Below are 15,005 nucleotides of genomic sequence, written 5' to 3' on the forward strand. Positions count from 1 at the left end.
TATTTTTAAATCAGACATGCTACTAAACAAAAAGGAAAAACTACAGAAGTGTATCAGTATATATATATACAGGGGCGGATTTAATGGTTGGGGCTATAGCCGCCCCCCTTCACGCTCAGGTATACACTGGATAAAATGGGCTTCAATTCTGCTTTACACTGGATAAAGCGGCAAACTATGGTTTAGCCCTTTAAGTTGAGTTGAGTTGATTTTGAGTTTAACGTCCCTTTTCAGCAGTGAGGCTATATGAGATCTACTGATTAACGTGGAATCCAAACCACATGAGCTCCCGCCGGGATTCAAAGTCGGCCCTCCCACGCCAAAAAAACACCAAAAGAATTGCACAGTGCTCTGTCGGTAAACCATGAAATGTAAAGAGAAAGTTTCAACTGCCACCGTAAGATATAACATCTTGGGGGTTAACATCTGTTTTAAAGATATCACCTTGTAGAGGTATGGAAACCAGCCACTGTAAAGGCCAACAAAATTTGAAAGATGTCACCTACAAGAATTTCCGTCAAAGTTAAGTCCGTATCGTGGAATACTACTGTGTACAATGGGACTTTGAAGCAATAGTTGAAATTGAAGTGTAAAACGTTTTAAAGTAATAGAGAAAATAAAAATGGAAAATTGCGGTTTTAGCCTCTAATTCACCCGTCCAAATAATCCCTTAGGTAGGAAATTATTACTACTGATACCTCCTGCCTTCTGATTTTAGGTAAATTTCCTATTTAAGTAGATGCCGGAATGGATTTCTCCTTGGAAAATAAATTACGAACAGTGGCGGATCCAGGATAATAGTTTGAGAGGGGCTCCACTCATAAAGGCTTCGTTTTTTTTTTTTTTAGAAATCACTACACTTTTGGAAAGGGGGGGGGGACTTGAAGCTTATACGCATAGCAACGACTAACATTAGATTTTTAAAAAGAAATCTTGCAATTTGGGTGGGCTTCAGCCTGAAAGCCTCAAACTCACTAAAACTTCGACTTGTTACGGTTGGGCTGATATTCTTGGACATAAAGAGCAACCAAGGCAAATCAGTTCACGGAGTTTTTTTTATTTCTGTTCCTGAGTTGGCATTTTTGTGGGACATAAACTATCAGAATATAGTTCCTGTGCCGGTACCAGAAAATACACAGACCTAATTCTCTTTACAAATATCGGTAATTCATACTAAGTACCGATACCAGTATCATCATTCTAATATCAATATTTGCAGACTGTGTGCAGTTTTGTAAAGGAAGTGAAATGTACGAACACTGGAGGGAAAACATTGCACAGAAACATTACCGGTATGTTCTTACGTTGAACATACATGCGATACAAAGTATCCTCACCTGTGGGGTCACTTTGCACCAAAATTTATATTTCAATAACCATGGTCATACTGAATGTTTACTAACGCACTTGCGTGAATGTTTTCCTTAGCTTTTATATGTTTAAAATACAGTGTTCTAAATCATTAAGTTTGTAAGTTACATGCGATTTTCTTTAAAATTCCTTACATCTGGTGCAAAGTATGTATCGGTATGTTTACATCTTACATCTTTAAAATTCCTTACATCTTACGGTATGTTTCTACTTAGGCATTCACAATGTTCCATATTAAAACTTTACACTGAAAAAAAGGGCTTGGTCAGGAATACCAAATTTGTTTGGTCAGAGCATTTGGTCAGTTTTTTTGGTTAATTTAACCAAAATTTGGTCATTTTGACCAAACGTGTTTGGTCATGAACACTATATTTTTTGGTCAGAACATTTGGTTGATTAATTTGGTTATGCGAACCAAATTTTAACTGATTTGGTAATTATTTGGTTTTCCTGACCAAAATGTTTAGTTACAACGTCACATGTGTTTATTTGCATTCTGTGTAAACATTTCGATTACGAAAGTGTGGATCGCATTAGCGCTTTATACCGTAAAAATAAAAAGGAAAAGAAAACGTAGGGCAACAATCATAAGGGACATGTCTTGGAAGTAAAAGAACTGTGTGTAAATGAGGTTGGTTTGCACTATACAACTTTCTCAACGAGTAATTTTCACTTTTCAACGACGTAATGGATGCCTATGTTATAAATTTATTAAGAAGCTGGAATTTACCGCAGCTAATCGACATGTTTCAAGGTAAGTGTACTTTTTCGTATATAAGCTATTAATTTTGCTGTTAGTTCATATGTACTTATTCTATTGGCTGTAAATTTGGCGTATCAAATACACCTTTGGTAAACTTTACAATGCACGCCCCAGCTGCGCATCGATATGTAGAACCGCTTTCAAAGGGTGTAGAATAGAGTAGGGTAGGGTACATTAGAGTAAGGTAAGAGTAGGAACGGGTTAGCTTAAGGTTAGGGAATTTTTGATCCATTTTCATAGAATTAATAGAGAGGAATTTCTCGCTTCAAAGTGAGTACCGGTATACCACCCGGAGCGGGCATTATTAAGTTAAACCTAGGCCCTTACATATAGATAAGGGGGGCATTGACGACACTAGAGCAGGGTATAAAATTGCAGGGGCAAGAGTTGGGGTAATTTCTATTACCACTAGATACTTCCGGAAAGGGGTAAATAAAGTGACACTAACGCTGGTAGTTTGCAAAATAAATTGGTGCATTTATAGTTTACAGATGAACAAAATTCTAAAGTTTACGGAAGAAATATGGTGTATTATTTAGTTTCTCCTCCAGATCACTTGGTATTGAGTCTGACTTACTTGGTAGGGGTTACCATTCGTTATTTGTAAATATAAAGTAGTCATGAGTATAAGTACAGTGCGAACGTATAGCATAAAAAACTACGCATAAAACACTAACCAACTTGTGCTATATGGACACGGAAAACCATTTATGCTATCGAACAGAGTCAGAACAGAAGCGTAGCAGCGGGGCCCCGACAGTTAGAAACGATTTGCGTCCGTAGGGAGCAAACGCGTCAGCGACGGTGGGTATTCGCATAAACGAGGTAGTTAACAACCCACCCAACACAAGTACATACTGATCATATGTAAAGAATGTTCCTCGAGGTACATTGGAATGTACATGATAGGTACGTGAATAGAGCAATCATGTGAAATACACATGTAAGGAATAAGGTTACTTCCGCCCAAAAGTACGTGCATGACACATACCGAGGAATGTATCTATTATGTGTATATCACGTACCGTGTATGTACTTGACACATTTACTTGGCATTGGCATGTGCCAGGAATGTACTAGGCATGTCAGTAATGTTCCTTAGGGCAGTGCTATGCAACTGGGGGTGCGAGTACTTAAATACTAAAACCTTAACGCTTCATTTTTACGTTCGAATTTAGAAGCTTGTACTTTTCAAAAAAGCCAAGCAACTAACTCTGAAAATATATGCCCTCCTCCGGCATCTGTGTGGCAATTTAACTATCTATTAAAATACTACAGTAACATTTACGAGCGACCGAGCTCTAACCTATAATCTTAGCATTCAAACCTTTGATTTACGGTTATTTGTGATTTCACGTTTATAACAAAGACAAATATTTTTAAAAGAGTGTAGTTTAAATAAATTACTGAAATAAATATTTTTCACAAAGTTTATCCTTTTAAATTATTGTTCAAAGGCCTTTGCCTTTAGTAAGCCTTCTCCGAAATACATGCAAATGAATTGTGCTGCCATCTTTGGAGCTCTTTTAAAATACACATATATGTTTCTCGACAATGAGATCTCAGAAACTACAGGCTCTAGAAAGATGACGTTTTCACTGATCGATTGCAAATTTCATGTAGATTGTCCAGTTCTAATTGAATATTTAACAAACATGGGCACTATTTCTTTAGTACATTTTTACGGGTACATTGGACGTGTTGAAATTTCAAAAAAATAAAATAAAACATCACATCCTAATCATTACACATTCCAACACCACACTGTTGTATATAGCGGTTGTATATGTCTCCGGCATTTGTTTCATAGCCAAATAATAATGGAAAAGGAAGGATAACCATTTCTCCAGTCTAAGATGAACTTTTTTGGGGAGTGTTTTTCCCAATAAGCACCATATATAACTGACATTATATTAATTTTGTATGTAATGTATTTGCTTATTACATACTGCATGCAAGAAGAAAGAAAACACTGGTCATACATGAATTAGAAACTCCAACCGGAAGTAGGCTCAAATCTTGCAAACGGTGCGAGATATTCAGAAAAATAATCGAAAAATCTCCCCTTTCTGATACCCCTTGGCTATTTTTTAATCAATACGTCTTTAACTTGTGTCTGTAAAGAAACGTGTACAGATGTTGTAAGGAATGATAAGGCGATTTATGCTCATATGCGAATAGTGCGCTGTGTAGAAAGAACAGGTTCAGCTAGTTTCTAAAAATTCTTGAATCGAAGATTTATAATCGCCACTGATTTTCAATTTTGTCGATATTATCTTCAAATTCCACAGAAGGTGAAAGAAGAAGCTAAATCAGTAAAAGATGTTTCACCGGTTTCAGGCTTATTGCCACTGAAAAGCGACATTTCCTGAAGGATGTCTATATTATCAGGCTGAATTTCTTTAAGGAGTTAGTTTATACTTAAACTTACGTCTTCCCGAAAATTTACGAAGCAATACGAAGCAACTTACGCACAACCATGCCACGGTACATGGGGTATGTGCCATTCACATTCCAGTGAAGCATGTAAAAGTACCTTTCAAGTGTCAGAAATTCCTCGAAAGGCACATACCTAGCGACACATGCTATGCATATGAAATGTACATTTCTGAAGTACCAGGTACGTAAACGATACATATGGTACTTAAATGGCACGTTCCTAGAATGTACCTGGTTGGGTGGGAACAGCTTACTCTAAGTCACAGTACTGGGTCCTGAGCCGTCGATGGATTTGGGAGAGATACTAAATGTCATCCGAAATATAGCCTAAAGCATAATTTTGAAAGAACATTTCATGGAACCCAAATATAGAATCCTTACCTTTGAAATCGATATTTCTCGTGACATACGCTGATAAAAGCGTGCATTTAGGGGGGCGCGGTGGCTCAGTGATAGAGCGTTCACCTCTGGTGCTTGGGGTCCCGGGTTCGATCCCTGCCCCCGCCAAGTGAACTTTGTGGTGGACAAACACCGTACTCGTGGGTTTTCTCGGGGTTCTCCCGTTTCCTCCCACTTTCTTCATTCCACCATTTCACTCATCTCTCATTATCAACGTCTCCTTTAGCCTAACCGGCATAATCGTGGGACATAAAACTTAAAGATTTCATTTCAAAAGCGTGCATTTTTATTTTCGGTACACCACTCGAAATAATCGTTGAAAAAAATATAATTTTTACTAATTTACTTCTTAGTGACTCCTAAAAGACTTACGCTGGGCGACATGAAAATATCTCACTTAATCACAGGTAAGTATCGATGGCCCCACCAGAAGTAATTGTGAAAAAGTCACAGTTCTTTTACGATTTGCGTATAAATAAATCTTTCTGATTGTCATAAATATACAGTGCATAAAAGTAACCTGTGCTAGGTGGGCACTAGGGGGGCGCGGTGGCTCAGTGGTAGAGCGTTCACCTCTGGTGCTTGGGGTCCCGGGTTCGATCCCAGCCCCCGCCAAGTGAACTTTGTGGTGGACAAACACCGTGCTCGTGGGTTTTCTCGGGGTTCTCCCGTTTCCTCCCACTTTCTTCATTCCACCATTTCACTCATCTCTCATCATCACCGTCTCCTTTAGCCTCACCGGCATAACCGTGGGACGTAAAACTTAAAGATTTCATTTCATTTTTTTTTTCATTTAGGTGGGCACTAAAAAGCGCGAATGCTATCTAACAGTCAGGGCAAAGCAAATTTGGTGGGCCGAAGCGGCATCGCAGGGAGCGGGCTCGTCAGTGATGGTGGGTATACGCGTAAGTAAAGATATGAAAAGAAGTGGGATATTGCAATGATACGAGTTTCAATAGCACTTGTCATACTTTGACACTAGTAACGCTCCACTTGTAAACGTAAAATTCAGCTTGTGTACACTATGTCATATTTCTTCTGTAAATTTTACAAAATTGTGCTTCCGTAACATGAACCACTATCCCCTCCCTATATATATTCGAGTGTATACTTCTTATTAGGTAACTTCTATTAGGTATTCGGAAAATATTACATTCTTCAAAGCATTCAGAGAATAGTGTATTATCTCCAAAAGATAATTCTGTGGTTTGGAGCAAAACGACCAATGTCAGAAATTGCAAAGAGGAGAGAGAGAGAGAGAGAGAGAGAGAGAGAGAGAGAGAGGAGACAGGCTATGATTTCTGCATAGAACCTTTCATTGTTTGTTAGAAGTACATAAGTCGTTGAAAACAATCGGTTAGCATTAGACTTATTGTTATCCATAGGTACTCGTTATGCACCAAATTACAAAATTATTTGCATGAGTTAAAAATGCTCTTAAATTCTTGTTGTTGCTTCTATACCATTGTAACTTTTACAGTATGAAGCTGAAGTATGAAGTTACCATGAACATTTTTCTCTTTAGCTTTGCCCAAATACACCCATTTCTGTAAAGCCCAAGAAAAAAAAACTGGGGTGAGCAATTTCCTATACTCTTTGTGTGGCACATGATCGCGTAACATACCAAATTTCGCTTGGTAGTGTAATAAAACTTAAATGCTTTCACCATTGTATAATTCTTTTTTGATATTCAGTAAATATCTGGTTAATTATAAACTTTCAATCTACATTTCAGAACAGGAAATCGACGAAGCAGCATTTAATTCATTAACTGATGAACTAATTACTCAGTTCATTCCCAAAATAGGGATACGTGCAAAGTTCTTAGCAAAATTTAAGGAATTTGTAGAAGCAAACACAGTTGAAATTTATGATGTGCTAGATGACGGTTCTCTCTCATTTGCTTCACCATCAGTGTCAACGCCAGATGACTCAGTGTCAGTTCGATCTGAAACTACAGAAAGCAGTTGTTCCATGCCAGCACCAACTAAAAGAGGAACTGATACGATGCTGAAACGAGAAACAAATTTCTCTACAGAGTCTCGGAGTCCGAAGCTCTTCAAGCTGACAGATTTTGTAAGTGTTCTGTCTTAAGTCACTTGAATATCAATTGATATAGTGATACTTATGCTGCACATATGAACTGTGCAAATGTGATTCATTATCAGTCGAAATGTAAAAGATTTTTGCGTTCACTTTTCAATCTGGTGACAGCCTGCGTGTTATTTATTCCATCTTTGTTGGTGCAAGTAACTTTTCTCGGGATATCAATCACGTGTTGTGCTCGTTGTCCAAAGTTTCGAGAACAGACGTTGTTCTCATCATCAGGGTCAGTATCATGAGAACAATGTCTGTTCTCGAGACTTTGCACAACAAACACATCACCTGGCTGATACCCCGAGAAAATTTATTTGCATCACGATACGAGGAAAGCATCAGATGCATTGAAAGAGTTTTTGTAACGTCCCACGGTTATGCCGTTTAGACTAAAGTAAACAGATGATTAATGAAAGTGAACGTTCGCAAATGTTTTTGTGCTCACACCGGGAATTGAATCCGGACCACATACATCAACGATACACCCGTTATCCACTAGAGTAGCTGGGAGGGCGAGGAGATTGGTATTCAGTTATATTTTTGGTTATTTCAATTTAAGCGAAATGACACCACAATATGCAGGATCTTTAAAATTGTAAAGGAACAGGAGGAAAAGGTGCAAACCTTAAAGGTACTACCTCAGTATTTATTAACTACAAGTGAAAATACCCGGATTCGATTTCGTATAAAATTTGATCTAGGTAAACAGCATCTCTGCTCTTAAGTTCCTAATAATAATTCGTTTGTATTTATTCCGTCTCCTTTAGCCTATGAAGCTAAATCAACTGTTGATATATGGTCGGGAAACATTTGACAAGTACTTTTGACGAAAAAGATTTGAATGAAAAGATCTTCTCGGGAGAACTCCGACAAATCCACACACACGGTGTCACTTAGCGCGATTTGGAATCAAACAAAGTATCTCACACGTCAGAGGTCAACCCTCTACCACTGAACCACCGAGGCCCCGATCATACTTTAAAAACTGCCAATGATTTACCTATTTTGTGCCAGGGTTTGCAAGAACCATGTTTTAAAAAATGGTTTAGTTTTTTTTTTTTCCTGCTAATTGAACGTATGGAACACATTAATATAAGTCGATACTAACCTGAAAGTGTTCCTGTAAGATTAAAACGTGGTTCTTCAATGTTCATATGTATTTCTGGCAAAAATATCGTGTGCCTTTCATCAGGATGGCTCAAAATGTAAAGTGTATATGCGTTCAAGCTGAGTATTTCAATAGTATAAGGTAATAATGGGACTGTGTAGATATTCTTACTGTTTACAACATGAAACTACAGTCGAGAAATTTTTCACCTACTCTTCAGTTAAGCAACCAACTAATCTATTAAGGATTAAATAGTGCACTAAATTAATCGATACTTAGTTTCTATGTGTTTCTATTTACAAGACTGAACAAGTCCAAATTTTGTATGCTTAATCTTCAAATCCTTCATTACAAGAGTTACTTTGTTGATAAGAAATCATAAGTAGCATATATTACTAAATATTTTTGCGACTTTCTTCGTCGTAGATAGTCATTATACTTATATAGTACCACTATTACGTTATACCATTGAAGTACTAAGCTAGAACATGTAATTTACATCAGTTCTACATGTTTGAAGAATTAAACCATTCTGATGAAAGGCATTCGATATTTGTGCCGGAAATATAGATTACCATATGAAGGCAAATTTCAAGTTCAGCTTCACAGGAACAGTTCCAGGACATTTTTTTTTTTTTTTTTTTTTTGTAAATATATTTCTTTCTTTATTATATATTACATATGGATATAAATACTTGTACAGAAGACTTATGAAAATATAGAATCATTTTAACTGATATTTGAAAAAATATAGGAATTTATTTATTGAGTTTTTAATGTAATGCAGATCTGTTTGGTAAGTTTATTCTTCTCTTTCAGAATGTGGCATAGATATTGAAAACAGCTTAGCGTGGCTAAAGCATAGTGTCGAGCCCTGGCAGGAAGTACTTGATCACTGGAAGAAAACGTTGAAAGTTCGATGCAAGCAAGAGGGCAAAACTGTTCATGAAATAATTTCAACTTGGCCAGCATTGAAGCAGCCTTTGGGATATACATTGGTAAGATTCATTTAATTAACCTGCATTCTGTTTTACTACTAAGGACTGTGTTGTTACTGAATAGGCCATAATTTACAAGCATTGAATTATTCTTTGGGGCTGAGAACACTCATACAAAATCTTTTGCTCACGTCCAGAAGTTGATTTTTTCATAACGTACTTTTTAGAACAGACGTTTTCTTTAAAATTGTGTCGCGTTTGACAAGAAAATAGTAAAAGCCTTCAGGATAGTCATACTGAATATTGAAATGACATATACTAGTGTAGGTATTTGTATGTGTGAGCTAATAGACCTTAGTTGTCATAAAACCATAATAAAAATATATATAAATGGTGGACATGAATTACTTCCTTGTCCTCTTATGTAATATCTGTTCATGAATGTTGAGATATCTTGAAGCAGGTCTGAACTGCCTGTAGGTTGGTGGTTATCGGTTCGATGCCCGGTAGGTGTATAATTTTATAAAAGTAATTCAGATTCAACTACAAACTATAGATTCCTTCCTGTTTAGCTCCGGTGATGAAAGAGGATAGAGGCAATCAATGAATCTGGAAAGTTTTTGCAGTTTCCTTTTCAAAAAGTGAACATTTTGCATTGTATTTAGATTGCATATTAAAAGAACTAAAACATGTCTAATAATCTTTTTTGCTGGTTCTTTATAACATATTCATCCACATGCATGTAACACAAAGTGGGAAAGGATTAAGTTCAGTTTATTAGCAACTCGATCTTCCTTTGAACAACTAGATGAAAAGCTCAATCGCAAGTCTGAAAACAAATACTCTAAACCTAAAATTATTGTTTCCATTATTAAGACGCATATGATTACGTGGCCATACATTACGAACACGTGCACTGACTTTACCTTGCAATGGAAAGGAACGTATCATATTCAGTAAGATAACAATTGAGAACTGAGTTCTTACAACACGATGTCACTTGCTTATGAAAGCGAGATCTCAGAAGAACAATACTTACATGACTGATAAACAATCTTTCTTGTGATTGCATACCAACCAAGCATATACGTACAGCAATAGAAACTTTGACGGTGATTTTTTTAAATGCATGAAGTACTTTTCGATTCAATAAGTCTTTTTCTTTTACTCAGTAGATAGCAAATAGTGGTTTTATTGTCTGATAAACGCTAACAATATTGTAGAATTTTCTTCACTTTGTCCTTTGACAAATTAATATGAAACCCTAGCGGCCTTATTTCAGAAAGTAGAACCTTGGCTTTACATTCGGAAGCTTCCGGGCTCAAATCCGGTCATCGTGACTGAAATTTCCGTGGATTTTTCCTCAGTCATTCCAGCAAATACCGGGATGGTACCTGTAATATTAAGTCCAGATCAATACTTTCCCCATCCTTGCCTAATCTATCCGAGTAAATAGACCTTTGTTTACATTAACCTATATAACCAAAAACCATTATATATAACCACGACGAAAGCCCGTGATGCCACAACCTCAATATGGGTCTAACTGGCAATTATCGTCAATGTAACATCTTCTTGCACTACGTTTCTGGCTTTTGTGGTCTACTTATTTAAGCTACCAGTAAGTCAATTTCCTCAAGATGTTGGACAACACCAGAGGAAAGCAGGTTGAATTTGAACCCAAGTCCAAGTCCATAAAAGTACACGCTGTAACTAGTAGTTTGTATTGAAATTGTTACAGTTAAGAAATTTCATTTATGCACGTAAAGGAAGTTGTGATTCTTAAAAATTAATGAAATAATGTTATTAATGTAAATGTTTTAATACAATGGAATTCCATTTCCAGATTGATCAAGATTTCAAAGACTTATATCCTGATCATACATCCTTGTTCGTGAAATGGGATTCTGTCAGTAAAAAATTGGAAAAACTAATGAAGAAACGGCTACATGACGCTCCAGCAGTCGAACTTTTAAGTCTGTTAGACACAGAAAGTGTTACAGAAGGTAATATTATTTTTGTGTTCTTTAATTCTTCCTTTGTTTCTGTTTCATTAACTTGAAATTGTAATTACTTGTATGAATGAAGTAGATTTTTCTATCTGAATCCAGTTTTATTGCAACAAGTATGTTGTAATGATCATATTAATAATTATACATTGGTTGTAAGTAGTAGACACTATACGTACAATATATACTCAGTTGTTCAGCATTGATTCAAAGAGTAGATCTCATTTCTCCAGATAAGCCTCTATTCAAACCGGAAGTGGTATGAATCAGTCGTTTAGGGTTTCAACATTGATCGTTATAAATCAAACATGGTTATTGATAGTTAGAAACTGTTTCCCTGATTCGATTTAGCGTCTCAAGTAAAGTAAACACATTAACCGGTGTTTCTGTACAAAAACCGAAAATAGTAAAGCTATACTATTACTTCCGGTAAAATAGTGGCATCCATACAGCATCCGAATTTTTTTTTTTTTTTTACTGAAACCGGGAGAAGTAAAAACTAGTACTTATTTTAGTTTCAATTTTGATTCCTAATAATTATAACGGATAGCAGAAATCTGTTTTTCTTATAGACTCAGCGCACGAAGAACAGATTATCTCTCTCTCCCTGTATTGGAACCGAAAGTTATGTGTCTACTACTTGCGGTTTTGTTATTAAATTGGCATAGTTTTTAAGTCTATCATAGTTTCAACTGTAAAACAAAACTCACTCATATTGAGTTACTAATGATTAAAGATATAATTTTTATAACACTGCAAAATAGTTCACTACTAAAAACAAAATGACTTTCATTCATATAGTTCTTTCTTATCCATCACAAACATTGCAGATTTGTTTCAAACCATTAAGCATTAAAATTAATATAGAAAATAATGGAATTGATTCACAGAGCTGTAATGGGTGGGGCATTTGCCACTGCAAACTACTGTCAAACGTCCGGTAGGCATTTTAATCGAAATAGTATATAATTTTTAAGATTTTATATGGAAGATATAATAATGCAGGAGTCCGCGTATAAAAAACAATTTCGGTAAAAATATTTTTTATTTTATATTCTATTGTATAGTTTTCATTTTTATTTTTAGATACCAGATCCAGTGTACTACTTTTATTGCTTGGTACCCTGTGTAGGTCAACATCACATATAAAAACATCGAAGAAAATTTGGAAGCCAACTGTGAAAGAGTCTCAGGATAGTTTCTTCTGTCATGTTAATGTAAGTAAAGTATATTTTATTCTATTGATTGATCATGGTCAGCCAGATCAGGTGTCAACTACGTATGTTTTGTTAAGAAAATAAAGTTACGTCTATTTATGGATCTGGCATGGGCATGAATAATATGAGAATTAGATCTGTTAAATCAATATTTCGGTGGAGAGAGGCAATGAAAATCTTAAGAGGGGCAGAAGCGGGGTCGCACTTGCTATTAGCCAACTAGGCCCATGCCTGGAGTGCAAAATTTAAAAACTATTGAGATAAACTCTCACATTTCATTTCAAACTCTTTATAAACATCTGATTGGCATTATATTTCATACAGAAACATAACTTAGTTTATTGTTAATTTCAAATAACGTGAGGACGAGAGAGAAAGAAAGAAATGAAGTGAAATTTTTAAGTTTTACGTCCCGCGGTTATGCTGGTTAGGCTAAAGGAGACGGTGATGATGAGAAATGAATGAAGTGGTGGAATGAAAAAAGTGGGAGGAAAGGGGAGAACCTCAAGAAAACCCACGAGCACGATATTTGTGCACCACAAAGTCTACACGGCGTGAGCTGGGATCAAACCAAGGACCCCAACCACCGGAAGTGAACGCTCTACCACTGAGACACCGCGCCCCCGAGAGAGAGAAGTAGATTATTATCCATTGCTGGCTATCCATAATTATGCAATTGTATCGGGCGTGGACGAAAGGTTCAGTTTTCTAGAATACGTAACACAGTTCGTAGTCCGACTGGGATTTTGGGGTATGCTTGGAGATCACACAGCAAAGGTTCAACAACTTGTTTATTAATAGAGTTGGTCTTCTTCCCCTATCTCCGATCATTAAGTTCGGAGGACTGTAGCGTAAACTAAAGTAATTTGTGCCTTTCAAAGTGGTATGAAAATGTTCTCGCCAATAATTCTCCCCCACACACACACACACTCTTCAAAGACACACGTTGGAAAGAAAATTAAGGTTACGCCAAGAACCCTGTTTTCGGAGTGTGAAGCTGAGCTACGACGTTTCATTACATGTGAACAAATACGAACTCGATACATTTATTTAATAATAACCAAACAGTGGCCGCGGTGGCTCAGTGATAGACCGTTCATCTCTGGTGCATGAGGTCCCGGGTTCAAACCTTGCTCCAACCAAGTGAACTTTGTGGTGAACTAACACCGTGTGCGTGGGTTTCCTCGAGGTTCTCCAGTTTTCTCCCACTTTCTTCATTACACCATTTCATTCATTTCTCATCACAGTCTCCTTAAGCGTAGCCGGCATAACTGTGGGGCATAAAACTCAAAAATTTCATTTCATTTTAATAACCAAAATCACTTACTGAGCATAAATGTGATCTATTCTATATTCTCTGTTGGTAAATGCTAGTGAGGAAGTTCTTAAGTCTATTTGAGGACAAGTTGTCGAGTTTTCGTAATTTAGTAGCTTCTGTCCTTGTTTGAACGTATCGTTTTTGCAGTCAGATATAAATAGCTTTTGAAAACCTTTGCAGCTTTTAAAGCATTTAAGAGCTTTTAAAACTTTGCAGTATTAGTATTACTTACCAATTTTTTAGCTTCAAAATAACATATATTTATAGGCGCAAAATGCATATGTCATTGTAAATGTACAATAAATAATGCTTCAGACTATTGAGGAAGAAGAAGTGTCTTTGTTCTTATATGTAAGAAAAATTATTTAAGTATGTAACATGATCAGTTAACCTCTCTCTGATTCCAACAGGTAATGGGTGATGTTCAACCTTTCATGGAAACGAGAGACCTGCAACATTCGTTGAGTGTTCGTTGTTGGCAATTACGGAATAAGGAGCTGCTTTACATACAGCTACGTTAAATAACTTTCGTCTGCAATATAGATTTTTGTGTTTCCTCCGAAAATGAACTCTAAGTGATTTGGCCCCTTGAAATTCGCGAAAACAACCTTCATCAATACATCTAAAGACTCCATTGAAGGATATTCTGTGTTTGAGCTTTAAATGAAGGATAAGTGTTGCTACTAGCATAAAATTTGATTTGCAAATTGAACAAACAGGCATTGTTACAAACAATTCCATATAATTCATTCAATTACGTATAACGCATGGTACTGAAATAACATTTGTTTAGAGAAACGTGATTCAAGCAAGCATAAAATATCAGTAGTTGTATCTGTTTCGACCACTATTGTTTACAGATATTTCATATCAGTTAAAAAAAAAAAAAAATCATATCCAACAATAGTGTATCGTCTGTTTATCGTGAGGAGTACTTATGTCATATACAACTTTTTGCAGAAGAAGCCAAAGATGTTCCCCTTCCTTAGGGAATTCTGCGTTAAACACAAAAAAGTTTTAAAACATATGTCCACACCCTTGAGCACGTTGTCTAGCTCAGTTAAGAATAGTTTATAATTTATTTGAAAGATCTTCAATGCTGTTTGCTGGGAGTAAATTTATAACTTTTCTCACAGTTTTTTACCTTTTTTGTTATAAAGATTTATATTTGGCCTAAAAATGTTATTTTATTTTCACTAACCAGTTGATACATGTTAATATCATTGTTTTATTTTGAATATTTGGCCTAAAATGTTACTTTATCTTCAGTAAACAGTTAGTTTCGTTATGTAATTTTGAAAAGATTTATATTTGGCCTAAAATGCTATTTTATTTTCAGTCAGCAG

At 36.1% G+C, this 15,005-nt stretch overlaps 1 protein-coding gene across 1 annotated transcript; it reads left to right on the forward strand.

The window, feature by feature from the left end:
- Nucleotides 1-1,628: 1,628 nt before the first annotated feature.
- On the forward strand, nucleotides 1,629-14,605 carry LOC145664086 (uncharacterized). Its single transcript, XM_081730438.1, has 5 exons — nucleotides 1,629-2,125; nucleotides 8,997-9,175; nucleotides 10,962-11,121; nucleotides 12,211-12,341; nucleotides 14,070-14,605. Exons 1-5 carry the CDS (start codon nucleotides 2,059-2,061, stop codon nucleotides 14,178-14,180), a joined length of 648 nt encoding a protein of 215 aa, XP_081586564.1. The 5' UTR covers nucleotides 1,629-2,058; the 3' UTR covers nucleotides 14,181-14,605.
- The last annotated feature ends 400 nt before the right edge of the window (nucleotides 14,606-15,005 follow it).

Source organism: Thermobia domestica, chromosome 1, assembly GCF_964235325.1.
Source record: "Thermobia domestica chromosome 1, izTheDome1.hap1.1, whole genome shotgun sequence".
In the NCBI taxonomy this organism is placed as follows: domain Eukaryota; kingdom Metazoa; phylum Arthropoda; class Insecta; order Zygentoma; family Lepismatidae; genus Thermobia; species Thermobia domestica.